This window comes from Chaetodon auriga, chromosome 8 (assembly GCF_051107435.1).
Source record: "Chaetodon auriga isolate fChaAug3 chromosome 8, fChaAug3.hap1, whole genome shotgun sequence".
In the NCBI taxonomy this organism is placed as follows: Eukaryota; Metazoa; Chordata; class Actinopteri; order Chaetodontiformes; family Chaetodontidae; genus Chaetodon; species Chaetodon auriga.
The window spans coordinates 14,591,556-14,619,043 of NC_135081.1; the positions used below are offsets into that span (position 1 = coordinate 14,591,556).

Below are 27,488 nucleotides of genomic sequence, written 5' to 3' on the forward strand. Positions count from 1 at the left end.
CATCCATCCAAATCTCCAGCTCTCGTTCTTCACTCTTTCACCACCACCACCGTCTAAACCCCATCAGGGGAATATTCCCGTACATCTCATGGCATTATTACCCCATAAAAATGGTTTCTCATTGCCAAAGCCAGCTTTTTCAATAGTGCACATTATATCAAACTGTGTATTTCTTAATCACTTTTTAAGGCCTTATTTTAATTCACCTCTCCTGATTGAAACATAATGTCACGTTTATGTGATTTGTAACTGAGAAACTAAGAATTGCAGACACACTGGCGTGGTCCTCATAGGGTCAAGTGGCTATTCATGGTCATCTGCTCATGTCACAGCTGTCCCTCCAGACGTGACTCTTTCTTGGATGATGGAGGGGCAGGAAGAAGGGGTGACACAGAGCAGAGGAGAGAGAGATGCGTTTTGAGGGCTCGTACTCCAGCATCCTCTCCAAGAGATTAAAAAACTGGTGGTGCTCTGTGCTGTGTGACAACAAGTACTTCTGAAAAGCAAAGATTAGAGAGAGACGCTGTGTAAGGGAGTTCATGGGCTTGACTCATGTTTAGAAGTTTGCGCCTGCCTCAGCTCACCCTTAATGGTTTGCACTTGGCTTTCACGTAGCGTCCGGCCTTGGAGCACTCGCTCCAGTCGAGACGCCCACGGTGGAAATACTTCTGCTTTCTGTGAAGAAAGAATAATGTTTCATCAGACAGAGTTTGTTTGCATGTGTGTTTGCGCGTACGTGACAGTGACACAGGAGTGTGTGACCTGCTCCTTTGGATCATTCTCTGAGGAATTGGTCCCTGTATTCTCTCCATCATGGCAAGATGCTCTTTATTGTCATGAGTCTGTAATTAAACACAGAAGCACTTAAGTGAAGACCGTCTGAACAAGATCAAAATCATCCTACTTTCTGCATGCAAGCGGTATGAAACATGTGACCTGGTACAGTGTGAAGCCTTCGTAGTATTCGAACAGCATGCAGCCGATACTCCACACGTCACAAGGGTGACTCCAACCCAACTCTGTGGGAGAGAAGAGCAACAAAACCTTCAAAAACAACAGGACTGACAGCTCCTGGTACCTCCCAGGTCTAAATCAGCATCTCTTACCCAGAATGACCTCTGGAGCACGGTAGTGACGCGTAGAGATGACAACAGAGTGGTGTTCCTGGTCAAAGGTGGCGCTACCGAAGTCAATCAGCTGCACGGTGGTGTCATTTACTCTCCTCTCGTTGCACTTCTGAAGAAGACGGATGGAGCAACTTTAATGTTTAGGAACTTTATCTCATCATTTAAAGAAGAAGTCAAGTTAACGTTCTAGTTAATTACACGTTGGGTTTTATCTTCATAGTTTTGGCTTTTTGTAGCCTAATATCCTTTATCCAATCATGTGTTCACAAAGCCTTTCGAGGATGCCCCTTTCATACCCAATCATCATGCTGTCACCTGTTATCAATGAAAACTATAAGTGACCACACCCGTGTTAATAATCCTCTACTGCAAAAGAAAACTGTGCAACTACGCTCAAGGAAGAGTTCAAGATTTTAGCATATCTGAGGCTACGGCCTTAGCTTTGATTGGCATGAAGACTGGAAAAAAGGGTTAGAACCTAGCCTGACGTACAAAACACAACTTGTCATTTTCACTGTGTTCAGACAGCACATGAGGCAAATTTCAGAGGTGGCGTGACTGTCGATGGAAAGACCAACTAGATGCAAAAACATGGCATTTTTCTATTGAATAGAAATTGTAAAAAGAAATCTCTTCAAAAACACCGTAGATCGTCTCACGAAGGCAGGCATATTTATCCAGTCATCCTGGATAAATATGCCTGCCTAAAGGAAACACATGTGGGTGGTTCACGGGTACTGCTCTGAAAAATTTGCATCCAAATGGGCAACCACAAAGCAATCTGCATTAATCCCTGCTTATTTAACACTCTGGTTTTCTTTCAGGTCCCAGCCCTCATGCCTGCAGTTGTTTCTAACCTTCTCAGCGTTGTATATGAGGGAGTAGTCTGAGTTGACAAAGAGGATGTTCTCAGGCTTCAGGTCGGTGTGAGTCAGCTTGTTGTCATGGAGAACTGCATTGGAGACAGAGGGGGGGGTGTTAAGATTTATCAGGAGAGAGCCGACGCCCTCGTCTGGTCAGGTTTTCTGCTGGTTTAACAGTAAAACATCATGATGGATTTGTGGGGAAAAAATGAATGTCAGTGGAAAATTCTACATATATGAGAAACCCTGTTGAAGCCAGTTTGTCTGCTGAATGTTGCTTTAACTGAAAATACTGGAATCCTTCAGTGTGTGCTGTGTTTTGTTTGGTAGCGTTAATGATCATCTGCACCTCAAATAAGTTCACAATACACCTACACTCATAGTAAACACTGTTAAAAAGGGTCTCACAACCTGGCAACACAAGATGTTTTTAATGTATGTATTGTAGCTAATTACTTATAATTGGCAAAAACATCAAGAAATAATTTACAATAAAGTCACACTGATAATGCCTCATAAGCTTGCTGTTTTTCTCAGGACCACCTTGAATCACTACATAGACCAGTTCACTAGTAAGCAAAGTTTCTTGCTCAAGAGCACAGCAGCAGCAGCAGCAGCAGCTCCAGTCATCACTCTGTCAAGCCTCTGAGGTCTGCAGATGACGCCGCCCTTACTGGGCTCATAATAAACGTCTGGTGACCTGGTGTGGACAGAATAACTTGGGGGTCAACGCTCTAAACACCATTCACATCACTCTGATCACATGCCCACGACCTGTACACCTGGAAGAAACAGTTTCTTCCCAACTGCAGGTGGTTTCATCAACAAGGCCCAGGACCCCCACTGACACTGACTCTTATCCCCTCCCGGGGATGCTGCACGTCACATTAACATAAAGTCTCCACATCTGACTCTGTCACATTAACACACATCTGTGAATTATTATCTCTGCACGCTGCACATATTCTTTATACTGTGAACATTTGTACATTCCTTCCATTGTCTTTGTTTCAAAGACTGTGCAGCTCACTTTAAAATGTATATTTGATGCTTGATACATTTGTCATATTTTTGATTGTTTTCATTCCCTGTATGTCAAAACTCACTCAGCAATTATTGTCATGTTTAGTGCTGAAATGATTATTTGATGAATCAATTAGTTGATCAAAAAGAAAATAAACAACAACAATTTTGATCATGTTGATCATTTGATCATCAATGAATTCTTTAAGTCACCTTTTAAGCAAAAATGCTCAAAAACATCAGTTCTCAAATGTGATTTTTCTGTCTTTTTTTTAATCTACTTTTGCATTTTGGACATTTGGAAATTAGGTTGAGCAATTTTCATTATTTTCTGGAATTGAATGAATCCATTAGGCTAATCAACAAAAGGACCAGTAGAATAATTGATTTGAAAAATAACAGCCCAAACTGTGTTTGTCTTTCACTTTGTCTGGTATAAGGATGTAAATCAGGAACACTTGTGTCATCTCCAGGTAACACTCACCCTCTAAATATCTACCTGCCTTGTCCACTGCTGCATCGGTGGGACAGCTGTGAATAATCGGCTTGCTGCCATCACTGACATTGATCCCCAAAAAAGCAAAGTGGCACAGTTAATGTGATGCACATTGGACTCACAGCTGACAGCGTGGCAGATCTGGTGGGCCATGTGTCGGATCTGGTTAATTGGATAAGGCAGGAAGTTGTTTGCTTTCAAGAAGTCGAAAGTGCTGAGCGACAGCAGCTCAAAAGAGATGCACACATGACCGTAGTAGTCAAACCAGTCCAGCATCTGCACGCAGTGACTGACGGGAAGAGAAACACAATAAATGAGAGTAAATGTACAAGACAGGAAAAGAGGCACATCGTCACAAACTACTCACTGCTTGTTGTGTGGATCTCTCTCTCTGATCTTCTCCAGCACATTGATTTCCAGCCTGGCTGCTTCTCTATATTTCTCCAAGTTCTTAATGATCTTCAGAGCAATTTGACTTCCTCCTCTGTGTGTTAAAACACCGCCTTTAAAGCATAGAAATACTGCACATGTTGCGTATTGGTCAACATTAATGAGAAGTCAGAGCAAATTACCTGCTGTGGTCCAAACATTGCACCACCTTCCCAAAAGTTCCCTCACCTAAAGTGTCCACGATTTCATCTGGAGGACAGACAATGGTGGAATGTAACTAAGTACATTTACTCAAGTTGATGTGAGGTACTTGTTCTTTTCATGCTACTTAACACAACTACACTACATCTCTGAGGGAAATATTGTACTGTTCACTACCATTATCAGACTGCTTTAATCAGTAACTACTTTAAAGTAAGATTTTTGCATCTGAAACACATAAAGAGTTTATAAAATATGATGTTTTGTCATCAGTTAATTGGCAATTATTTTGATAATCCCACATAAATTTTTCATGCAAGACAGGTGAAAATAAAGTGGTAGTGTTTTTACAGTTCGATGGCTGCCATCACTTCCAACTGAACTGGGACCTACATCTGTCCTCAAGGATGTCCCCACTTTTGTAGATCAGGTGTCCATTCTCAGTGTCTCTCTCGTTGTTGCCTGCAGGCTCATCTTTGCTCCGCTGGAAACAAAGTCAAGTAAATTTATGACAGGTGGAACAAAAGAGGAAAGATCTGAGCAGAAATCAGCCTCCTTCTGTCCCTGTCTTCACTGTCCAACTAAAGAAGACAGAGTGACGTCTGACATCTGGGTCCTGAAAGGTCATCAGCTGGATTCCCCTCTGGCTGTGACAGATGCATTCAAGCTCACATGGCAATACAAAGAAATGCACTGAAAGCTGCTTCATTTCGTGCGTTCATTTAAAATGCAGCCTCTCTTAATGCAGCCGTGATGAAAGCAAATCCTCCAGAATGTGAGCTTATGCACATTGAGATTGATCCTGATGACCTGAGCTTGTTCTAAAGGAGGTTAATAAGAAATGTCAAATGACTTCTGGCCTCTTTGGAGGAGCAGAGGCTCTATTTCCATCCACACTTTGAGACTGTTATTAATATGAGAAGCCCAGCATGTGCTGAGGAGACACTTACTGCAGGACACGAGGCCACGAAATAGACAAGCGACACGTACTGTGCAAACACACACGGCCTGCATGTGATTTGTTGTTAGAAGACTGAAGAGCTTAAAGGCAAAATTACCACTTATTGCAGATGATTTCAGGTCAGAGGTCAACAGAGATGCAGAGGTGAAAATGCATGCACATAAAATGGAGATACTCACAGAGAGGCAGAGGCAAATACAGTCCAGAAAACCTTTGTAGAGAGAGTACAGCTCAGTCTTTCCCATTGTGCAGAAGTGCCGCGATACTGAGAGATGAGCTTGGGTGGAGGAGAAGAGGATGGAGGGAGGTTCCAGAAAGATGAAGGCAGGTGAGGAAGCAGCAGAAAAGCGACGAGTTTAGAGTAGAAAAGGAGGACAGAGGACGGGACAATGCAAAAGCAAAGGAAACAGAAAAGCTAGAGAGCATGGAGTTGTAACAAAGCAAAAAATAGCCTGAAGCGTTGTCTGCGGAAACCAGGGGCGAAGGAGAGACACAGCTTCACGGTCTAACCACAGAAACCAGCAGCAGAAGAAACACCTTACGAGGAAAAAAAGAAAAGAAAACATCAAACAGCAAAACAAGAAAGCTGAAGCACAAGACAAAAACAGAAAGTGACAGACAGAAACGAGAGAGTGAGAAAGAGAGAGCCGAGACAGATGCTAATAATAAACTTTGGTCACAACCCCCTGAGAAAGTCTTCAGAGGAGAATCAAGATGTGGCCAAGGGGAGCGACGGAGGGGAGATCCAGTTTCACTCAACTTACTTACCCTCCTCCTTGCACCTCCTTAACCCGTGCAATATGTTTTGCCACACCTGTCCTGCGCTGCATGCGACAGATACCTCTCATATAGAGCGCATGCTTTCTTTACAGGAATAGCTGACACACCTCTTATAAAGCTTTGATTGTGTAGTTCAAAGGAGAGCATGAGCTGAACTGAGAGGTTACATTCCTCATTTCAGTGCAGAATAATAGAAAGAAATGTCTTTAAAAATCAATAAAAGTCAATAAAAACAGTACAAATATTCATCTGAAATCTCTTAAAGTCGATGAGATATACAGTATGCAGCACTTTGTGTCAAAACAAAATGATTGATGATGACCTTTGACCTTTGCCCTGACCCCTGACCCTCACCCTCAGACACCCCATCACCACCATCCACCCACATCCCCCCCCAGCTCACCACTGCTTTCATCTATTAGCAAGAGAATACAGAGAGGAAACCAGGAAAGGAAGGAAAAGTATGTTGACTGAAACGTGTCTTGCTTTGTGATATGAAGCAACATCCTCTCCTGCTCTTCTGTCTCCTCCCAGAACCCTTTCAGTTTGTCTTCTGAGAGGAAAAGAAAGTGTGAGATTTTCTGGTTCAATCTGAGGAAAACATCTTCTCTGATTTCTTTGTATTTTGGACAGCTTGTGAGAAAGTTCATCTCTGTCTCAGCTTCTCCTGTTCCACCATCGAGACAAAGCCTCTCGGCTCTTTCTGTCCATTCTCTCTAATGGCGACCGCTTTCTATAGCGAGTTAATGGCCACCGAGTCTGTATCTTGTTTGTCTTTTTCCAAGATGTTTTATTCAGGCTAAATATTGAGCTTTTTGAAATTCTCTGTCCAGTAAGTTAAAGCATTCTGGATTTCTGTTTCCACCGCTTGAAATAGTTTCATTATGTTTTTCTGCTTCTTTTACTTTGAGCAGTTGGGAGTTACTTTCATAGCATTACTTTGACATGAACATGAGCTCCTCATTTGTTCCATTGCGGGTATTTTTAGCGGGGTTCAGACAGCTTTGCTGCTGTCAGTGTGTTCTGTGTTGGTGTGAATCTGGTTCCGCGTTTCATGTCAGATAATTAGATCGATGTTGTTTATACTAGATAGAAATTTGGGACTTGTAGTTTTCGGTGCAAAAATTGAAGAGTTCAGTCCCTGAATATACCGACAACTGAATGACAGTCTTACCCGTTCGGTTCATTAACTTTGTGGAAGATGAATAAATAATGCCCCTTAACTCTTTTTCTCTTTCTATAATCTAGATATATCAAAGATTTTCATTTGTTTGTCCATCCGGGGAGACGGATCCCTCAGTAATATGTTTTTTCAAGGGGCCAGCATCAGTCCCCTGACCTCTGACTTATCAATGTACAGGGTGGTCTCCTCCAGTTCAGTGAAAGGGTGCTGTGGAAATGGACTGAGCACATGCACAAGTGCTGCTTAGAGGTGCATTTGCATTTTTTAACAATTTAATTTAATTAAATCAATCATTTAATTGAAGAACAAAGTGAGCCAAAATTCCACATAAATGAAAGGTGCTTTTTAATGTTGGAGTGTTATGCTTACCTAAAAACCTTATTAGGAACCATGATAAAACTTGCGACAGAGCATCCTCGTAATGATAGAAACTCGCTGTCACTCCTGCCTGTGTGTGTGGAGGAGGAGGAGGAGGAGGAGGAGGAGGACACCTGAGAGACTGTGAGCATGCATGGGAATAAATTCCAATACAAGACAGTGGTGTGTTTCTCCCTGTGACGGTCTGAACGACTCTCTGCTGCACTCTGCTGCTCTGTCTCGTCTGTCCGTGTGCTGTCAGTGTGTCTTCACCCCTTTGATGTGATCAGTTATGAAAGCTGTTTTTCACTGTGTGAAAATATGGACGTGTGGCACCGGAGCGTCTCAGAGGTGTCAATTAGATGAAAGTTGGCAGTCCAAATGAGGAGCTCATGTTCATGTCAAAGTAATGCTATGAAAATTATTCCCAACTGCTCACAAGTAAAGCAAGCAGACTGATATCATACAACTAATTCAACAGCTCAATGTTTAGCCTGAATAAGACATCTTAGAAAAAGACAAACCCAGAAAGATACAGACTCAGTGGCCATTAACTCGCTATGGAAAGTGGTCGCCATTAGAGAGAATGGATAGAGCAGGAGAAGATGATGTTACTTTATATCACAAAGCAAGACACGTTTCAATGTAACATGCTTTTCCTTTTCTTATTTCACTGTGTCCTATTGTTGATGTCTGACAGCAAATTCCTCCTGTGTGAACTCACACACAGACCGTCTGAGTCTTGCACTCGTAAATGCAGAGAGGAGAAACTCTGACAATGAAGGAGTACAACTCATTTTTTATTATGTGAGAGGTATTCACACCGAACAGCTTCAGTTTTCAAACAATCTCAAACTTTTCATCAAGACGCAGAAACAACAAATCAGAAGGAAAACATTTGACTTCTACAGAACTTTTTTTTTTCTGAACTCAGGAAATGTCACAAACAGCCAAATAATCTTCGATCAGACCGAACGATGGTATTTGATTTGGGGCTCCTGAGGGACTGGAGTCAGAACATCAGTCCTGTCCTGAACTGTCCTGTCCTCTGTCTTGTCCAGGTAAGATCAATATGTCCCCATATGGCTCGTCCTGCTCCACCCGTATGTTCCTGGCCGATAAATTCTCTGCCAACAAAACACACACACTGAGTTTAAAACATCCACTTACTGAAATGACTCAAATCAGCTGTAGGAAAAAATCCATATATTAACACATATAGACAACAAGCTGGAGTGAAATGACACATTTTAAAATTCAGCTCTACTATGAAATTAAAGAGCCTCCTCTGGAATGAGGAATGGGACGATCCGATGGTGAGTGACGGTGAGGCCTTACCCAGGAGCCTCAGAAAAATGCTGCTGACCGTCCTGCGGTCGGCCTCTGGAGGCAGAAGAGACTGAAAAAGCACAGGTTCCTCTTCCTGCTTGGCCAACTCCGGCAGGAGCCTGAACACACACGCAAACACACAGTCGTACCCTCCGAACCAAACCCCAAGACTGGGAAAACCTAACGAGTCTCCGCTGGTTCCTTACCCAGGAGACCCTGCTTCAGCTCCTTCCAGCAGCTCGTCCACCACCTCTGGGATGTCCTCTAATGTAGGAACAGACGTGGAGAAGGGGAGCCTGCCAACAAGCACACACATGCAGATTAGCATGAGCGCGCTCACACGCTTCACGGGTCTGTCTGTGTTACTCACCCTTCCCTCTCGGACGTGTACATGGGGGAGATCTCTGGAGACACGTCCCTTTGATCAGAGGCCTCCAGAGACAGTGAACCTGAAGCCAGAGACACAGCCTCAATTCATTCCTTGGACGCTTGTCCTCACCCTTAACCATAAGTGATACATGCCTAGCCCTGACCTCTGACCTCAGCCTCCCCCTCAGGGAGGACACAAGCCACTTTAGCTCGTGTCTGAATGCAGCCGCAGTGGAAACACATCGAGGACAACGATTTCACCCCCAGTTAAACACAAACTAGTCACTCCACAGTCTCCACACTGCAGCATCAACAAGATTTACCTGCAATGTCAAACATCTCTGGCTCTGACAACTCTCTGGATCCCTGTTTTCACACACAGACACACACGTTTTTCATCAGGCTTCGCAGATGTCCACAGAGGGCCACGAATGAACAAGCGTGCCTCCACACCTCCTGGAGCTCGAGTCTCTCCTCCTCTGTTGTGGCCGCCTCCATCGCCTCTCGCTCTCTTTCAGAGTCCGTGGACTCGGGCCCTCTCTCCCCCACCTGCAGCTCCGAGCCTGACAGCGGCGTCACGGTGGCAGCTCGTCTCCATAGACGGAGCACCTCCTCAGGCAAGACTGCGGGGGGGGGGGAATAGCTTTGAGGTTTATTTTTGAAAAGGTTGCTTAAGTCACATCCTTGAAAATAGCAAGAGGTGGAGGGAAAAAAAAGTAGAATTAAAGGTGACGCGTGTAACACTTTACATCAGTAAATCGGCCCAATTGAATCGATCAGCTGTGAGTTTGAGAGAGGCTGCTGGCAAGAGAGACAGTTAGTGCATAAAGTGTGGTGGAACAATTTCCAGCATCCAACCTCAACCTGACAAGAGGTGTGTTCAGCCAGACAGGTTGAAAACACCTGTGTGAGCGAGCTGGACCTTTAGCTGATGTTTTGGGCTGTTGTGACGGCGCTCTGCTGTAGTCTTTCTTTGACAGGTGTGTTACTGACAGGTGCAGGGGGTGTTGAAGAGCTCAGCAGCAGAGGGCATCCTGTGAGAGGAAGGCGGTGGGACAGGCGGACTTCTGGTCTCAGTCCGAGGGTTGTTGATCTGCTGCTGCAGCTCCTCCTGGGGGATCTGCGTCTCCGGATCAAAGAAGATCAGCTGCCTCTTCCTCTTCCTCTTCACCTCAGGAGGAGGCACATCCTGGGTAAGGCAGGCAGGAAGTGAAGCCACAATGAAGTTAGTTGAAGTGTGCCTCATCAGACAGCGCTTCCATATTCTGTCTGTTGGACAAAGCGGGCACCTCTAACTCCGGAGTCGGTCTTTCACGTTCCCTTGCTGCAGGCGGCGGGGAGGGGATGACGGGCTCGGAGACGGGGGTCAGCTGGTCGACGGGGGGTCCAGGCTTCTCCGCGGATGGACCTGTCTCTTCCTGTGGTGACAGCATGGCGTCTTCACTGGAGAGACTGATGGGCTGTAATCTGACACGGGCAGAAACACAGTCAGTGTGTGTTTGTGTGGATCTGTGTGCTGAAATGATCTGGATCATTTACCCAGTGGGCGATCCTGTGAGCTCTTTTGTTCTCTGTCTCTCCAGGTCTTCGTCTCGTCCGCCCCTTTCCAGCTCCCTCTCTTCCTCCCCTGGTGTCACCTCTTCTCTCGGCATCTCCACGTGCTCTGTTAGAAAAGGTTAAAGGGACAAAACAACACATCTCTCCTCCTTCCTTGTCTCCTCTCCTCAGCCCTCGCTGTCAGCCTTGTCTTGTTAAGGAAAGGAGCTCTTAGCTACGCCACACACCTTCTGGAAAGTGATCTGTTTGGGCGAAGAGGAAGTCGAGAGTATCTGGATGCTGTACTGAAAGCTCTTCACCCTCAAACTAGAGAAGAAGAGAGAAAAGAAGGGAAAGATGGATGAAAACCAGCAGGAAATCTTCTACAAAAATGTCTTTGCATGAGCTACTTTTGACAGCCGTACCTCTCCAACAGGGATAGCGACCGGCTCCGTCTCTCTCAGAGTAATGTCCTCTGGAGATGCCGTTATGTCTGGGGGGGGGTATAGATGACATTATTAAAAAGCCACTATTTCGGCTAGAAACAGCTAGAAAAGCCAGTGAAACCAGCAGGAGAGGATGCTGCTAATCAAGCTGCAATTAATGTGAGTGAAACCCGGCCACACAACACTTCCTGACACCGCGGTATCAGCCTCGGCCAATTAGGAGGAGGCTGCGGAAGGCAGTCTGCCCTGACCTGACCCATGGTGTCTCTCTGCGATGTGCTGCTCACTATTTCTGCTGGATCTGCCTGGTATTTCTGTGCATGTTACCGCACACAAGCTGACACACTGGACACGTTTGTATACGTCTTTCTGTAAATGAACTAATTAGGACAGACCTTGTGTATTCTCATTCTGGAAAGCAGATTCTTTAAATAGCATTTCAAACATTTGTAAATGTAAATCCACTTGAGTTGTCTCACTCATATTAGCTTCAGATAGTGGATTTTGTCCCCCATCACTTAAACTGAAACACATGAGGAAGTCTTTCCATAGCCAGTATGAACATGACCAACCACAGCCAGCAAAACATGTTTATCCTGTTGTTGTAAGGCAGACTTGAAAAACTGCGAACCTATCATCAATCATGAATAGTCACAGTCTGTGCAGCAGCGGCCGAGAGGTCCCGACTTTCAGTCTCTGTTATGGGTCAGTTTTCAGAAACACTGGATCCTACATTTCCCATAATGCAACTCAAGAGCTTCTCTTTGTTAGACGCATGGTAACCTTGTCTCCAGTTTGTAACGCAGGCGTTTTACTGCATTTACAGTATCAATTTCTCATTTCAAGAGTCATTTTTGTTGTTTTTGTTTGTGAAGAACATTAGTTTTCTTCTGCTGCAATGACCAAATGCCCTGAAGAGATCTTATTCCCTCATTAAAATTCGTGTCGTTACAGCACATCAAGTTGTCCTACCACTGTCTGGTGCTGCTGCAGCAGCAGCAGCAGCTGGACTGGTCCTCTCAGGATGCTCAGGAGGGGTTTCTCTCAGATAGTCTCGACCCATCTGAGAGGCACAGAACAGGCAGAGGAGATTTATTTTTGTCAGTGCAAACATGTAGGCCATGTCCAGCGTTACCTTCGCTTATAAATGTCTGCATTCCTTTCCTTGCTTGTGCATTTGGGCACCTGTATCAGTGTGTTGGGACTGGGCATGGTATCCTGCATGTACATCACTCCGAATAAAGGGTCTGGAGCTCCTTCTGCCTCCTCCAGGAGAGACAGGGCATCAGGGAGGTCCAGAGCTTTCCTGGGAGAAAACAGGAGGCGAAGCAGCAAGACACAGGAGTTATTTTGTGTTTGTAGGTGCACACAAATGTGTGAAATGCTGAGCAGATGTTCTCACCTGCTGTGGTCGTCCATATCAATTTTCTGGGATGTCCTCGGTTTCACCAGCTGGCCCACGATGGACTGAAGCTCCTCTGGAATGATAAGAACCAGCGCACCTGTCGGCATCTCTCTCCTCCAGTTTGTTAATAATTTAATAATCATTCATTTTCTTACCCAGGAGGATAGCACACTGACGGTGGTAGACGATGATGACGCCATACTGGAGCTGGGAGGAGAGGTAGAGGGAGAAGCGAGGTCGTGGCAGACCCGGCTGAGGCGGTGGGACCTGCTCCAGCACGTAGGTCATGATGTCATCACTGTACAGGCATCAGCTTTGTTGTAACTGGACCAATCACAGCTCAGCCGCTTACACAGACGTGAGAAAAAATGACTCCAGTAAGATCTTACCAGGTACTTTTGACGTTGACTTTCAGGAAATCCCGACGAGGAACTCTGATGCCTTTTGTAGCAACCAGCCTGAAATGAGCACAGAGCTGAGATCCAATCGATTCATATCTCACTCATCAGGCTACAAAGGCAAAACGGATCAGCTGTTGTTTTATTATAGCATCCAATGTAAGAATGTGCAAACTGAACCTGACACTGTACCCACTGACCATCGTGTCAATAAACCACATTTGAATCAGAAAAATTAAGAAACACATAAAAATAAAGTCATTTCACCGTCATATCTGCACCTCTAAAACCCTGCCTTAATGTAACCTTTGACCTCGTCCTCACAGCTGCTGTCTTTGGTAAAGACCACTTCAAAGGCTTCGATTTGTTGTTTCACTTCGTGTTTTTGTTGCCAGATATTTGTTGTCTTTGTCACTGATGCACCTGCACTCTGTCCTTAGTTTTTTTTTTTTTCCACGCGGTAAATTGTACAAGCTCCAAAAGTGTGAGCGGTTTATACAATGGAGAATCAGGAATCTCGGTTTTAAATATGGACAAACATTAATATTTTAATGCTGAAAATAGTAAAAAATTGTGGGATTTTTTTCACTGAAGGACAAAATCTCTAAAGTGTTCACCTTAAAAATACTTAAATAATGCACAATGTTTCTTTGGGTCTTATAACAGACCCAAAGAAACATTGTGCACTTCAGTCTGAACATTATTTATGCTGCGTAACAAGTTGATAAGCATCTTCAGTGAGATTAAAGGAAGGTTGGGGCATAAAACTCAATTAAGATATATGGATTTTATGTTTAAGGAATTTCTTGATATTACGAGAGGATGGAGGCATTCAGGAGGAGCTTATCTGGTTATGATGAAGGATAGTACAGCTTAAGTAATAGGCCCACCCCAGTGGTGGAAAGCAACATTTAAGTACATTTACTCAAGTACTTTAGGCTACGCGAGTACAATCCGGGGGTACTTACTTGATTATTTGAATTTCATGCAACCTTATACTTTAATTCTACTACGTTTCAGAGGGTAATGATGTACTTATTACGACAGTAATCTGCCAGCTGTCGATACTAGTTACTTTGTAAATGGAGATTTAAAAAACCTACAATGAGACTACAAAATACAAGTATTTTTCTACAGTAAAACACGCAGCAGTGTGTAAAATCAGTCCAAATGCTGCTTTCACGGCACTTTCACGGCACTTTCACGGTGCGGAGTACTCCACGTTACTTCAATAAAACACCGTGAGCGACACTGCGCCAAACACACAACGTGCCGACATAAAGTAACTTCACTGCAGATGGATTTAAGACAGTCAGACATTTTTACTCACCAGATGGTAGAAAAACATCCTGTATGACGCGTTAAAACTGCCGGGTAGTAAAACATTTCAGCGACAGACTGAGCAGGAGACGATCAGTAGAAGAGGCTGGAGGCTGATACAGGAACGTCCGAGCGGTGAGACGGTGGATGGAGGTCTGCCGGTTTGTCTACGTTTGAGACGAGCTGATTGGTCAGTCCCACTGTGAGGAAGTGAAATGAAGAGTGGTCTTTGACCCGTTAGCTACGTGCAGAGACCTGTGGTGCCCTTTATTAAAGGCTGTAGACCAAATGGGTCATTTTGTTGTCCGACACACTCCAACTGCAACAACTCCCCTGCATTAGAAATTCTTTTTTTTTTCCCAGATGTTTGCATGCAACACCTGGATTAGGATACAGGTTTGTGCTGTATTGACATATTTTATCAATACTGCAGTGACTTTTTAAAAAATATAACAACTTTTATGAAAGTGAGTTTTTTTCTTCTTCATCATCTTCTTTCCCATAATAATCAAACTGGTTCACCTTGAAACTGCACTGATCATCTCTTTTATGAGCTGTGTTGTTTCTCAAAAGAGCAGATCAAGGAGCTTTGACTCATTAAAGAAAACTGTATTTTATTCAGATGTAAAGGACGATGTGATGAACAAATGAGAGACAATCAGGAAACGCGGTCATATAAAATAAAGGCAACAAAACAGAACAAAACACGAGGTGACAGCGTGGCTCGTCGAGGTTTTCCTACAGGTACAGCAGAGGGAGAGAAGTTCACGATGGCTGCAGTCATCACAGCAGTCTTCCTCTGCACTCAGTGGATCCACAGCAGCAGAGCAGCACCTTCCCCTCCACGCTGCCAACCTCATAGTTGTAGTCCCAGGTCAGCTCTGTGCCAGCCCGGATCCGCCTGCACGAGGACACAAGCAGGCGAGTGAGTGCAGGACAAGAGCTTATCAATGTTAACATAAAGCCAGTGTACTGTATTGATCAGTCCTGTAAGACTAATAGCTTGCTGGAATACAGATTAACTGCAAAAGCCACAGAGATAATTATTAAGAGGTAACACAGAAAGGTGGCTGCAGAACTATTAGCCCTGAAAATAGAGCTTTTCTAAGCCTAGTTTTGAACTGAACATCAAAGCATTGTGAAATGATACGACACCTACTCATATGCACACTGACGTGCCTTTGAACAGTGATACCATCAGCAAGCAAGAAATAACATGGACAAACAGTGAATCTTTAAACGAAACTATTACAATCAGCAAAGTGATTCATAATTTCCGTGTTGTCTGACTGTTACTGATGCAGACTGAAATTCACAATGAAAACACCTCTTTCTAAAATTAAACCATAGAGAATACACCATTTCTATAAAACCCATCAGTGAGTCTTAAGATGACACAGGAGCGCCACCTGAAGGCGGGGTTTAGACAGACAACAACAGCGTATGAAAAACAAAAAAAGAAGCCACAGCAGGCTTATTTATTTCAGTGAAAGTACAGCAGTGGCATCCATGTTCTGGAAAAGAAAAAGCTCATTGTGGTCATTTCAATGCCCATGAAAACACAAACTGAACCAATTTCACAGTCTTATCTGCAACTATAAATCTGTCATGATGTAACCTTTGACCTCAGCTCTGCATCTCTGTTTCTGTCTTTGACAACTCCTCAGGGAAATATGTGATACTTCAGCTGCCTCCTGTCTCCAGCTGAGCAGGTCGTGTACAGTTGGTAACAGGATCTGTGACAAGCAGTGTTTTCAAAACTCACTTGCTGGCAAAGAACGCCACCCAGGGAAACCGCAAGTCATGTGTGTCCACAAACACATTCTGGACGAAAAGGTTAGGACTACAGCTGTGCTGTAATACAGAGAGGAAACAGATGATGAAATAAAAGATTAAAACATAGGAGCAGAATTCATTTAAGCATCGGGAAATGATTACACACTGAGATGCTGTAAATTACAAGCTTACATTGAGGTAACGCCCAAGGTTTCCTTCCAACTTGGCATCAATGATGTAGCAGGACTCCTCTCCGTCAAAGAACAAGCGGGTGTTTTTGGGAGTATTTTCCCCACCTCCTCCAGTCTGTCCCTGCTGTCCTGCTTTACCTCCCTGACCTCCCGGGCCTCCCCCGCCTCCAGGTGCACCTGTTTTTACCATCATCCCGTGGCCAGTCTTCAGGGCGATGCCTCGAGTAGATTTCACTGCTACCTGCTTCTTAGTCACACCTGGATCAAGCAGGAAAGAAAAGAATGACAAGTGAAAACAGCCAAAATTGAACAGAGGTTCTTAAACGTATCACTCAAAGGTCTGCATCTGATTTTGATTCAAGGACTCCGACTCCTGAAAACATGAAAAATCCATAATGATAACTAGATATTGAACTAGACAATGCTGTGAGTAACATTAGAGGCGGCATTTTCCCAATTCATTAATACTCTGCGGGACTGATGTGACCCGCAGGCCAACAGTTAACGGTCACTGAATTATGAATTGGGTGCATTTGACTTGCCGTTCTGGACCTCGGTCCGTCTGGACTTGTGTAAATTCAAGTATCTCTTCTTACCCGGGGTGACTTTCTCTCTCTCCTTGTTGTCTTCAGATCCAGAGCTGATGGTCTGAACATCATCGCTGTCAGACAGAGTCATCACATCCTGCTTCTTCCCCGTTTCTGACTTCACTTGACTGCAAGAAACACAAAATTAATCTTCACAAAAATGTAACTTCAGGGGATATTAATTGATTACAGAGTTGTAGCACTGCTGTTAAATTAAATGTTTAAAATTAGGAAAAATGAAATATCCCTTTAAACATATTTGGGTAAATGCCACACACCTCTTAGTGTCTCCACATTCCTGTGAGGGAAAACAAAGAAAAAGAAGGCTTATTTATCATTATTCAAGAAAATCATGGTGCAACATGTCCTAAAATAAGAGGCACCTTTTACCATCCAGCCTCTGACAAAAGTATTATGTTTAATTTCTGTGTGAGACAAGTCTTTGCACACAGAGCTCTGTTCCATGAAACATTATTCTTACTTTGTCTCCTCCTCACTCACCCTCTTCAGCCCCTGGCTGGTAAGCCAGGAAGCCACTTTGCTTTTCCCCATCTCCACTGGCATGGACGGTGGCTTCTCGCTGTCGGTTCCTTTGGCTGAAGTGCTCAGTCCATCTTTGCTGTCTTGACTCCCTGGAGCAGGAAGATGAGAGGTGCAATTATTCAGAAAAGGTGTCGTCATTGATCGTCATCTCCACTGCTCAGCTGCATCAGGCGTTAATATCATATGATGATTAACACACATATGCACAAACAGGCAGTCTCACACCAAGACCACAGCCAGGTCTAATGTGGATCTAGTGTGGATACTACAGGTCTTTAAAGCAATTACTCTGCTTTTTTAGAAATAATGTTACTCCAAAAAGCATATTTCCTAAAATGTTGAACGATTCCTTTGAAGAGAATCTGAACACTGGCAGCGTCTTCCTCTGAGAAAGAAGCAGCACCTAAAGAGGCCACCAGCTCACCTTCCTTGTTGCCCTTGACCTGACCACGTGTGGTGTAGCTCCTCCACACAGAGCTGGAGCTGTAGTAGTTGTCCTTCACAAATGTGTCGTCCGAACTGTCACTTTCATCTTCACTCTTTGAATCCTTGTCATCATCGTCATTGCTGTCCCCCGATGAGCTTGGGCTTCGGGCTGGAGCAGGAAAAAAAAGAAAGAAAGAAAGAAAGAAAAAATGGTTGCATGTAGTGAAGAAGCCAAAGTTATCAATTGACATGTATGATTCCAGTGAATAATTTCCAGTGAGAAACATACTGTCTTCACTTTTTACAGTTACGGTGTTGAATAATGGCCAGAAAAGTGTTTTTTGCAGAACATTATGATGTCGCAGTGAAGTTGACCTCTGACCTTTTGGATATAAAATGTCATTACTTGATCATTTTATCCTATGAGGCATTTGTGTGAAACTTGTTATACTTAGCCCATGAATTCTTGAGTTATGGTCAAAAATGTGTTTTGTGAGGTCACAGTGACCACCAAAATCTAATCAGTTCATCCTTGTCACCAAAGGAAAGTTTGAGCCACATTTGACGAAATTCCCTCATGGCTTCCCTCAGATATTGTGTTCATGAGAGTGGAATGAACAACCTGAAAACACGCCTCTGGCCACAGATATTGCCGGTGCTGAGGCATACATGTGAAAAGTGGTGAAGGAGGAAGATAAAAAGTCAGCTGTGGTGAAGAGCACAAACACCACCGTCCATTAGAGACCACCTTCATCTCTCGTCTTTGCACTTGGACTCACCCTTCTTGGGCGGTCGCCCCACAGGGTGAGATGATACTAGAGCAGATGGTTGGATTTTTATCCTCGACACGTCCACGCCGCTCCCCTCGCTGTCCGAACAGTGGGCCTCACTCTCATAGCCCTCCTTGAAGTTCTCCACACTCTCTATGTGGTCCAGATTCGCGAAATACTCGTCGCCCATCTCTAGACCTTCTTTGTCAGCAAAGTCATCTGTCAAGATTTTACCTGGCAAAGTGGACAAAAGGGGGGGGGGGTCACTTTGCAGCCAAGTCACCTGTTGTCACAAATAAACTGATGAAGATGTCTGCATGCGTGCCCAATTTCCATTTTTCATCACCCCTGTGCTGAAAAAAATTGTTCCCTTTCCTCACCAGCATAGATGCAGACAAAAGAGCCCTTGGCCACGTCATCGAGACAGCGGATGCCCCAGCCTTTGTTCTGGGTCTTGAAGAGCTGGAGACGCACCTGCAGGCCATGCTGCACCAAGCGGTTGGTGCACATCTGAGCACAGCATTTGCACCGCTTATTACACTCGTAGATCCTGAGAGAGAAAGAGCAGGGCAGATAATGGCCTCTGAGACAAGACAAATTAGCTCTTGCAGTAATTATCGTCATATGAGGTTATGAGGGGTGAGAGCGAGTTAGTCTTTCTGAGTTCACCACACGTGGGATGTGCTTTGGTGTGTGTACGATGTCTGACCCTGTGGGGAGGCACTCCTCTAATCGTTTGTATAAAAATCCAGCATTCGGGTTGATTTGTGCCCCTGGTGTACAGCCTGTCGCCTGAAGGGTCAGCTGGTGGCAAGAGCATTTGGACCTGTAATTGAGCAGAAAGTCGTGTTCAGAATATTAACGATGAATATGAAAAACGGCGAGTCACAGCGGAGCAGTTTCACTAACTTGTCTCGACAGCCGTCAGTGCAGTCACACCCAACCAGGAAGTCTGAACTGGTGTTGATGAATACTCCATCTTCAGGAATACGTTCTTTACCTTGAAGAGAGGAGAGGATGATCTGTTAGTTAACATAATCCAAAGGGATTTTTCATAGAAGGTTGAGGCAGCAAACGGCATCTGTGGTAGGTCACCATTTTCTCCGAGAACTGAGGCCAAGATAAACAAATAATATAAATTGCAAAAATTTAAAATTTTAACTTTCACTAAAGTTATTCACTCCTACCTCTGACTGATGTTTCCCTGCTGTGATGGGAGAACTCCCCTCATCCCCCACCCCCCCATGTGGTGTTCCCCAGGGGTCAGTTCTTGGTCCCATACTGTGTTGTTTTCACATGCTTAATTTGGGTCAGATAATCTGTAGTTCTCTTTCGCTGACTCAATGAGTCCAAATCTGAGGTGCTGTTATTCAGCCATCAAACGTTTTTTTTTTTTTTTTTTCTTTAAATCTAGAGTCATCCATGCTTTCATCTCATGACATCTGCATTATTGAAACTCCCTGTATTTGGACATCAGCCAAAAGGCAATCTCCTATCTTCTTGTTTTTAATATACACTGTCTTATCACGTCTTATGTTCCATATTTACAGAATAATAAAAATTTGTTGTTTCTATCTTAAATGTATGGAACTTTTTAAGTTTTTGTTGTTTATATTGACTGCATGTACTGTTTTATCTTGTTCTGTAAAGCACTGTGTAACTGTGTCTTGCAATGTGCCATACAAAAAAAGTTTGTTATTTTTATTGTTGTTGTAGATATAGATGTCATCTTTTTTATTTCATGCATTCTTCTTCAAACCTGGTGCCAAAATTACCCACAATGCAACTCCACTGCTGACAGTTAAGTCAGCAATGGGTGGACATGATTTAGGTGTGTGCTAACAGCAGATAATGTAACCTCAAGCTGTTAGCCTCAAGCAGAGATGAGGAGTGGACTACAGAGGTCTGACTTCTTTCTAGCTCCGCACTCAAAAGGCTTCCTGTAGCTTCATTTTACATATGCAGTAGTAGCCCCTGCAAACAAAATCTGTAAAATCTGTAGATTTCCCCTTTTACACCGTGCAGTCTAAACGCGACACAAGATCTCAAGGTAATTCTTACTGTAAGCTACTTTAGGAGGTGGGGTGGAATCGATCTCGTTGACACAGGAGAGTGGGATGTCCTCCTTTCCACCAGTGATGTCGGGAATGTAATAAAATGGCCTCTGTGGCTGGAAGGGCCGGTCCACGAGCACGTAGGGGTCGAGACAGAACATCTCTAAGAATATAAAGTCACAGCGTGTCTGAAAGAGGTAGTGCTGGATCTCTGCCATGTTACGCAGGCAAAGCCCACATGGAGCTTTGTAGATCACATGGAAGGACATCTGAGGGGTGGACAAGAAGACAAGAGTTGTGTAAGTTTGAGTTTCTTATATTTAAAGGTTAGAGAGAAGATCTAGCTACGTGCTTCACACATCCACTCTCATTCATGTACTCTTTCTTCAAAATTACCTTGCGGTTGACTTTGCGTCGCCCGGTCATGCGTCTGAAATCGTACAGTAAAGGTGTGAGAAGGGGGTTCTTTCCTCGGTGCATGTCTGATTTTGCAGGTCGGACGCGATTCAGACAGGCTGGCTGACAAGTGTGTGCCAGGTAGAAGATGCGGTCCGTCGGGGCGCGGTAAGCGGGCTGATGTGGGATGGTGGCCATCGCGTGGTTGATAGGAGGGGGTGGAGCCGGAGCCATAGGGGGCACCTGTCTCTGATATGACTGTGCGAAAGTGGCAGCAGCAGCAGTATTTTGGGCATTCAACATTCTTTCACTATGGATTGACAGACAAGAGACAAAGAGAAAAAGACCAGTTACATGTAAAAGCATCACACGTTCAGGATGTGACAGCGCTCTTCTATTTTCCTGTGTCGCAACTGAACAGACCAAACAATCAGGTGGACTCACCTCGAGAGGTTACTGGGACTGGAGGACAGAGACTGCATGACTTTGGAGGCATGCGTGCCTCCCACCCCAGGGACAAACGGAGAAGTGCTCTTCTTTGCCATCTGATGTTTATTACTTGAAGAGAGCGAGGAGAGAAATATCAGTCAATGTCAACAGTCTCTACTTCCTAAAGGAGTGAATACTGTCACCAGGTCAACTCCAAATGAAGGCTAATGTGGCTCTGTGTCTGTCCTATAGATCTGACTGCATGCTAGAGACTGTTCCACCAAAGGCTAATTTCATCCTCAGCTTCAGCTTTCTTTTGTTTTTTTGCTCGGTAGTAGTGTTTGTGCTAGAAGTTGAGTAAACATCACTTACTCAACACGAGGAGGTTGTGAGGGCTGCAGAGGCAGAGGGGTTTGTTGGGTTTGCTGGGGCTGAGGACGCTGTGGATGTTGTGGGGTCTGTGAAGGCTGACTGGGTGAGGCCTGTGGTGTTTTGATGGGAGAGGCTCCAACATGTCCATCACTGGTGTACTGAACCACTGGGCCTTTACTCCTCAACGCCCCTATAGATTGAAATGGACAGAAAGAAGTGAAAATTGTAATATTTTCCTGTTTTATATCACCAAGTCACAGAGGCTGAAAGGTTTTTTTTGACACCAGCGCCAAAATGAAAACAAATCTCTGAGACAGGATCCAAACTACGTACAAGTATAAATGTACATGGAGGTATGAGTGTGTTAGTTACCCATGTTAGGTCGCGTCCTCTGCTGGCCAGCCAGCTTCTTCTCCTGGGTGTTGGCAGTGGTCATCTTCAGATTGAACATTGGCTCCAACCTGGTGGAGCCTCTATAGATCCACTCACTCCTCTTATCATCCTGATCAATACAAAACAACACAACAAGTTTACTCTCTGTCAACTGCTGTGCTGATAAATCAGCTGATTTGTGATTTTTTTTTTTCCCTCAAGCTTTACACCAACGTACCAAAAAGAGGATCTTGACCAAGCTTCCATCCACTTCCTCTACTTTGCTCTTCCACCAGGTTCCCTCCCACTCTGTCTTGATTATCTGTCCGACTTTTAGGAGCACCATAGGCCTGCTGGGATAGGCAGTGATGTACTCCTCAATAAAGTCTCGACACGACGCATCCTCTATGTCCTCCCAGGTCCGCTTTACTGTGAAAACAAGAACAATCTCACTCTTTAATTAATCAATTTATAGTTAACACAGTGACCGCCCCAAAAACCTGCAACTAATTTAACTAGCCGACTAACTTTGCAGCTGCAGAATAGGTAGAATTAAACAGTGTTTACAGATTTCAAGAGAGAGGGAGAAAATTGAGAAATAGGCACTTACATGGTCGACAAACTGGGTAAAGCTCAGGAAGTGTCACATATGAAGCATAGCCATCATCAAAGAAGATCAAAAACCTGGAACACATACAACAAAAGATACTGACAAGAGGCCAATCTATTCATTTGTTAGAGATATATCAGAAATATTTTATGGACAGCATCTCTGGTACATAGTTTGTCCACCAGTGAGCACTGACATGTTTAAGTGTGAAAAGTCCAAATTACTGTGAACTTGGTTGTAATTCTTTAAGAACAAAATACAAGGTACCAAAAATCTTTGTTATCCATTTGTTTACAGCATAGACTTTTCAGCTTTATTTATTTAGATTTACCTCATACGGTTCTTGTTATTGGGCATCTCTGCTACTATTCCAGCATAGAGCCACACCAGGTTGCCGTCCTTGTACTTAGCGACTACACGAGCCCCGACATACAGAATCTCCAGGGTGGGGTTATAGTCGAAAGCCACGTGATTTCCAGACAGCAAACTCTTTCCTTTGTCAAACTTCACTTTATACTTGAAAATACCGTTTCCTGAATAAAGACAGAGGGTGTGTTGCATTAAAGATGGGAGATCAGGAAAAATCAAGCATAGGAAACATATCAATTCTAACATACACAGGAAACCATAAATGTTCAATGTTTAACATCCTAAAAGAAGGACAAAATGTTGTAGTAACACACCAACAGGGCTGATCGCAACAAGGGTGCCTCTGTGCCAAGTCTTGGTACGCTTCTTTCCCAGAATGCTCATCCCGACTCTGAGCTCATCTTCTGTCATGTTTGGGTTTGGCTGGGTCATGGACTGAGATGGAACCTGGGACACGAACACTGCTGGTACTGAACCTTGAATACCTGCAGGGTGGAAGAGCCAGACAAATGTTCAGTGTCTCTCACACACACACACACACACACACACACAATTATTTGACATAAGCATGTTGCGTGCAACATAACCTCAAAAAAAGTATGCGTGCTCACCTGACTGAGATGGAGGCTGTGCTGGAGATCGGAGCAATGGAGCACCTGGTGAATGCTTGCTGACCATTTGGACCAATTTATGCACCTGGTGGGAAGTTTTCTGTAGAGCTGAAAAGGCCTCTTTTACCTGTCAAAACACACAGAACATTCATCATCTGCACACACTCAGCATGGCTTTCCGCTCATAGATGTTTGCTGTCAAACCCACAATATCCATTATTTTCTTTGGTGCTACAATTAAAGGATAAAAGGAGACATGTTGCTTTGATTGGCCAAGATGCAGCATCATGTATAGAAGGCAATCTATAGTATTTCTAAGTTATTTCTGATAATGGTTAAATAATGGATTAAGTTGAGAAAATTTTCAGAAAATAGGGTTTAAAGTAGCAAAGTCTAGAAAGATTTTGAGAGAAACACAACAACAATAATTCAGCACATCTAAACTCCTTTTCCGACCAGCCCACAACAAACATTTAGCAATGAAGTGTAAATACAGATCAACATAATGAAGCTTTTGATTGTTCTCACCACTGGATCTTTGGAAGGAGCGACAGGCTTCTTTGGAGGAACCACTGAAACATTGTGAAGAACACAAGAAAAGCTGAAATTTAATAACCTGATTGTTTTCATGTTGGAACAGCATCAAAAGTAACTGTGCCCATGAGAAGGTAACTGACTTACAACAGCCAACAGCAATGACGTCATCATCATCATCGTCATCTATCTCGATGACCTCAGACGACAGCACGCCTCCTATGCCCCCTTCATCCTCTGAGCTGCTCTCATGGTAAACAAGTCCGTTCCTATGGTAAGTTGCCTTCACCAGTTTCTCACACTCCAATATGGACCTGAGGGGAAAAAACGTGAGGCTGTCAGACAAAAACAAGTACAGTACAACGAGGGATGCACCAATCGTATCCGGTGCATGCACACCAAGCAGGTTGTAAACGGGCCATTATGTGACTGATTCCGTTCAATTCAGGTTCTTCATCAGTATTCTCTCTACATTTATTCAGTCACAGCTGCCTGCCAATTCAAGGTTTTCTTTTAGAGCCACAGCAACCGTACCTTGTGATTGTAGCAGCTGGATTCACAAGGTCGTGATATCACAAGGGGCAAGAATCCGCCTTTCCAAGTTATGCACTCATGGCCAAACCACAGTTGTTCAAACCAGCTAGCGTCCCATGAGGAACCACTGGCAGCTACAGGCATGGTTTATGTGGCAGCCGCTAAACAGGTCAGCGCAGATGCTGCTGCACCGTCAGTTACTGTGCATCAGAAGTGGAGAACATTTCATTGCATGGAAATGATATTTTCACTCTCCCACTACATCATATGGTTCGTTGATCTCACTGGTTGAAATTAGCGTGTGACAGACGGTGATAGACAGATGGTTCATCCAATCACCGGCCAAGTATTTTTTTTGAAAGTGTCTGCCTTTTTGCAAACAGTTTCCATGGACAACCAAATGGTTCTGTGCAACAAACCATCTGGAGCGTCAGGGTGACAGCGATCCTTAGGCTTGCCTTTGCACAATGAGGTTTACGGATTTGAAATTTGGGAAAAGGTGTCCAGCTGGGGACCTTTGTTGTAATTCTCTCCCTCATTTCTCTCTCACCAGGTTATGGGCTCGCTAACCTTACTTAAGATTTGTCACGAGCCTCGGTCAACGTAGACGCATGACACTGCTGTAGCACTAGCCAATAAAGGATTGAAATGCACCCCACAACACAGTCCATGTTCACACATTCCACCCACAACCACAGATTCTTATTAGTTATGCAGAAAATGTGAAAATAATCACACTGTGTGACAAATGAAATCTGAACATAATGCACAAAGTCATCAAATGATTTCAGCCAATTCCTCATAAAAACAGGGAAATATTTTTGTGGTTTCCATGAAAACAGGAACATCAACTGCAGCACCAGCGGGGCCACCCTTAGTGTTTGATAGAAAACTTGTGTTTGCATGTTGTTAATACTGAAAGAGATGTGTGCTTGTAAAAATAAGTATATTGACTAAATAAATAAAAGAGACTCTGGGTAAGGTCTGCTCACTGTTGGGCATCTTTGAGAAGCATCTCCGTCCTCGCCTCCTCTTTTTCTTTCTGCTCCACCCATTCCTTAAGCTCTGTCAATTGAGCCTTTTTCTTCTGTACGATCTCGCTGTTCTCCACAGCATCTTCAATCCATTTCTTCAGCTCGTCCAGAGAAATGCCCAGTTCTTCCTCCAGACTGGGGTCCCAGCCATCCACCTCCATTCTGAGGAGAAAAAAAAAATTAGAAACAGGACATTGAACATCATTTCAGATATCTGCATGTTTATTGTTTAGATCTCACTCATAGATAATTGCAGTGGCATGCAAAAGTCTGGTCAAAATTTCTGTTACTGTGAATAGCTAAGCAAGTAAAAGATGATCTGATTTCCAAATGGCATAAAGTAGAATATTTCAAATAAAATACAAATATGGATATAGACTGACTGTACAGCAAAGCAGTGTATATAAAGTAATACTTAAAGCATTACATCTATTGCCAATTGGCCACCTGCAGAATTGACATTTTCAGGATTTTAAATTTGAACACATTGAAAGAGTTTGTTCTGACTGGATACACAACACTGAAACACAAGCCAGAGGTTTGATCACCAGTTTGATTGTCTAATATGTGATTTAGCATATATATCGATATATTGTGACATATAGCAATATTGGAACATATCTGCTGACAAGGCTGACAGACGTTTACATGTCTGCATGGACTCATGAGAAATGTATACTGATATCTGACTGTAAGAATAAATTGCTCACAAAAAATAAACATTACTGTATCCCTGATCAGGGTGCAGGCAAGGGTGCAGGTTTTCAGTGCATCCAAGAGCTAGTTTTACTGATTCCCTCTCATTTCAGCCTGACTTTAATATGTTAAAGTTCCTCTGTTTACAGTCAGGAAAGCACAGAGACACAGGGGGTGACGGTAACAGTCCCAGCAAAAGAAATCACTGCGAGAGTATGCAACGTTAGTGTGGTACTGATGTGCACATGAGTTAATATACGTCTAAATGTTGAACTTAAAGACGCTGCCTAAGTCTGAATGGAGAGTAGCATGCTAACGTTGGTAATAACAACAAGGGACAGTTTGAAAGCCAAAATTCAGGTAAACTGACGCTAAATTATCTGGATAACTTCTTCTTTTAATCTCGACTGACAGAGTAAGTTAACTGTAAACTTAACCCACCATAACTTCACTGACACTTCAATAAAACACACCGCGGGAAAACAGGGAGCTAAATGACAACAAAGTGAAGATTGATGCAGTGAGAGCAGGCTAGCTCGTTAGCCTTGCATTAGCATGGAGAGTGTCCTCTCTGCTGACCGACTGATGCAGGTCTCAGGGAAACAAACACTGTGTCTTCTGGAGCTGCGCTAGATGCACATCAGACGGAAACTTCGTTTAGAGACAGCACCCAACACTCACCCCTCGGTGCTTTCCATCCTGGTTGCTTGTAAATATAACGTTAACTAGCTAACGCTACCGGCTAGCTACAACAAGGAGTGCATGTTTTGTATCCCAGTATAGCTAAATTACGGGGGCTATTGTGACGAATGGATGACCCGCCCTACTCTGCTTCTGATTGGCTTACCCTTATATACTTGCACAACTATAACCAATCACCACTCCTAATACCTAAACCTAAGCAACCCAACCAACGAGGGCAAAGAGTACTAACCAATCAGAGACACAGTAGGGCGGGCGATACCTGCCTCAGTAGGACTGGGCGGTGTTATTTCCGCAC

General features: G+C 43.8%; 3 protein-coding genes across 4 annotated transcripts; all 3 read right to left on the reverse strand.

Moving 5' to 3' along the window:
* Positions 1 to 313: 313 nt before the first annotated feature.
* Positions 314 to 5,323, reverse strand: clk2b (CDC-like kinase 2b). Its single transcript, XM_076737371.1, has 11 exons — positions 5,241 to 5,323; positions 4,494 to 4,584; positions 4,082 to 4,148; positions 3,877 to 3,993; positions 3,632 to 3,798; positions 1,985 to 2,079; positions 1,107 to 1,236; positions 937 to 1,019; positions 763 to 842; positions 585 to 675; positions 314 to 496 (listed from the first exon to the last, which is right to left on the reverse strand). Exons 1-11 carry the CDS (start codon positions 5,304 to 5,306, stop codon positions 314 to 316), a joined length of 1,170 nt encoding a protein of 389 aa, XP_076593486.1. The 5' UTR covers positions 5,307 to 5,323.
* A 2,876-nt stretch (positions 5,324 to 8,199) lies between these two features.
* Positions 8,200 to 14,250, reverse strand: LOC143325078 (meiotic recombination protein REC8 homolog). Its single transcript, XM_076737967.1, has 17 exons — positions 14,195 to 14,250; positions 12,856 to 12,924; positions 12,622 to 12,764; positions 12,464 to 12,539; positions 12,247 to 12,367; positions 12,034 to 12,124; positions 11,041 to 11,108; positions 10,864 to 10,942; positions 10,619 to 10,742; positions 10,369 to 10,546; positions 10,073 to 10,268; positions 9,533 to 9,702; positions 9,403 to 9,445; positions 9,081 to 9,159; positions 8,917 to 9,006; positions 8,720 to 8,829; positions 8,200 to 8,508 (listed from the first exon to the last, which is right to left on the reverse strand). Exons 1-17 carry the CDS (start codon positions 14,248 to 14,250, stop codon positions 8,402 to 8,404), a joined length of 1,800 nt encoding a protein of 599 aa, XP_076594082.1. The 3' UTR covers positions 8,200 to 8,401.
* Positions 14,251 to 14,778: 528 nt separating this feature from the next.
* Positions 14,779 to 27,292, reverse strand: setdb1b (SET domain bifurcated histone lysine methyltransferase 1b). Of its 2 annotated transcripts, XM_076738050.1 has the most exons (25): positions 27,170 to 27,278; positions 25,751 to 25,954; positions 24,372 to 24,538; positions 24,219 to 24,262; positions 23,691 to 23,817; positions 23,394 to 23,564; positions 23,042 to 23,243; positions 22,711 to 22,784; positions 22,339 to 22,529; positions 22,101 to 22,230; positions 21,729 to 21,918; positions 21,372 to 21,485; positions 20,928 to 21,237; positions 20,539 to 20,800; positions 19,387 to 19,477; positions 19,187 to 19,303; positions 18,858 to 19,027; positions 18,487 to 18,711; positions 17,706 to 17,876; positions 17,240 to 17,370; positions 17,017 to 17,036; positions 16,748 to 16,866; positions 16,153 to 16,409; positions 15,950 to 16,038; positions 14,779 to 15,085 (listed from the first exon to the last, which is right to left on the reverse strand). In XM_076738050.1, the coding sequence occupies exons 1-25, from the start codon at positions 27,184 to 27,186 to the stop codon at positions 14,968 to 14,970; spliced, it is 3,711 nt and encodes a 1,236-aa protein (XP_076594165.1). In that variant the 5' UTR covers positions 27,187 to 27,278; the 3' UTR covers positions 14,779 to 14,967. The 2 variants fall into 2 exon arrangements, with proteins under 2 accessions (XP_076594165.1, XP_076594166.1); XM_076738051.1 differs by lacking the exon at positions 17,017 to 17,036 and having other exon boundaries at positions 17,220 to 17,370; positions 27,170 to 27,292.
* Between the last annotated feature and the right edge of the window lie 196 nt (positions 27,293 to 27,488).

Bases quoted from the DNA above. Each gene is read 5' to 3' on its own strand.
- clk2b (XM_076737371.1), bottom strand. From the start codon at position 5,306: ATGGGAAAGACTGAGCTGTACTCTCTCTACAAAGGTTTTCTGGACTGT. The intron at 676-762 runs GTCACACACTCC...CTTTCTTCACAG, and splicing joins AGAATGATCCAAAGGAGCAG to AAAGCAGAAGTATTTCCACC. The intron at 497-584 runs GTGAGCTGAGGC...TTTGCTTTTCAG, and splicing joins CCAAGTGCAAACCATTAAGG to AAGTACTTGTTGTCACACAG.
- LOC143325078 (XM_076737967.1), bottom strand. From the start codon at position 14,250: ATGTTTTACTACCCGGCAGTTTTAACGCGTCATACAGGATGTTTTTCT. The intron at 10,269-10,368 runs GTGCCCGCTTTG...TGCCTTACCCAG, and splicing joins GACCGACTCCGGAGTTAGAG to GATGTGCCTCCTCCTGAGGT. The intron at 8,509-8,719 runs GTAAGGCCTCAC...TTTTGTTGGCAG, and splicing joins CATTTTTCTGAGGCTCCTGG to AGAATTTATCGGCCAGGAAC.
- setdb1b (XM_076738051.1), bottom strand. The intron at 24,539-25,750 runs GTGAGCAGACCT...TTTTCCCCTCAG, and splicing joins CTTCTCAAAGATGCCCAACA to GTCCATATTGGAGTGTGAGA. The intron at 18,712-18,857 runs GTGAGGAAAGGG...CCACTTTGCCAG, and splicing joins TTTTGTCTGCATCTATGCTG to GTAAAATCTTGACAGATGAC.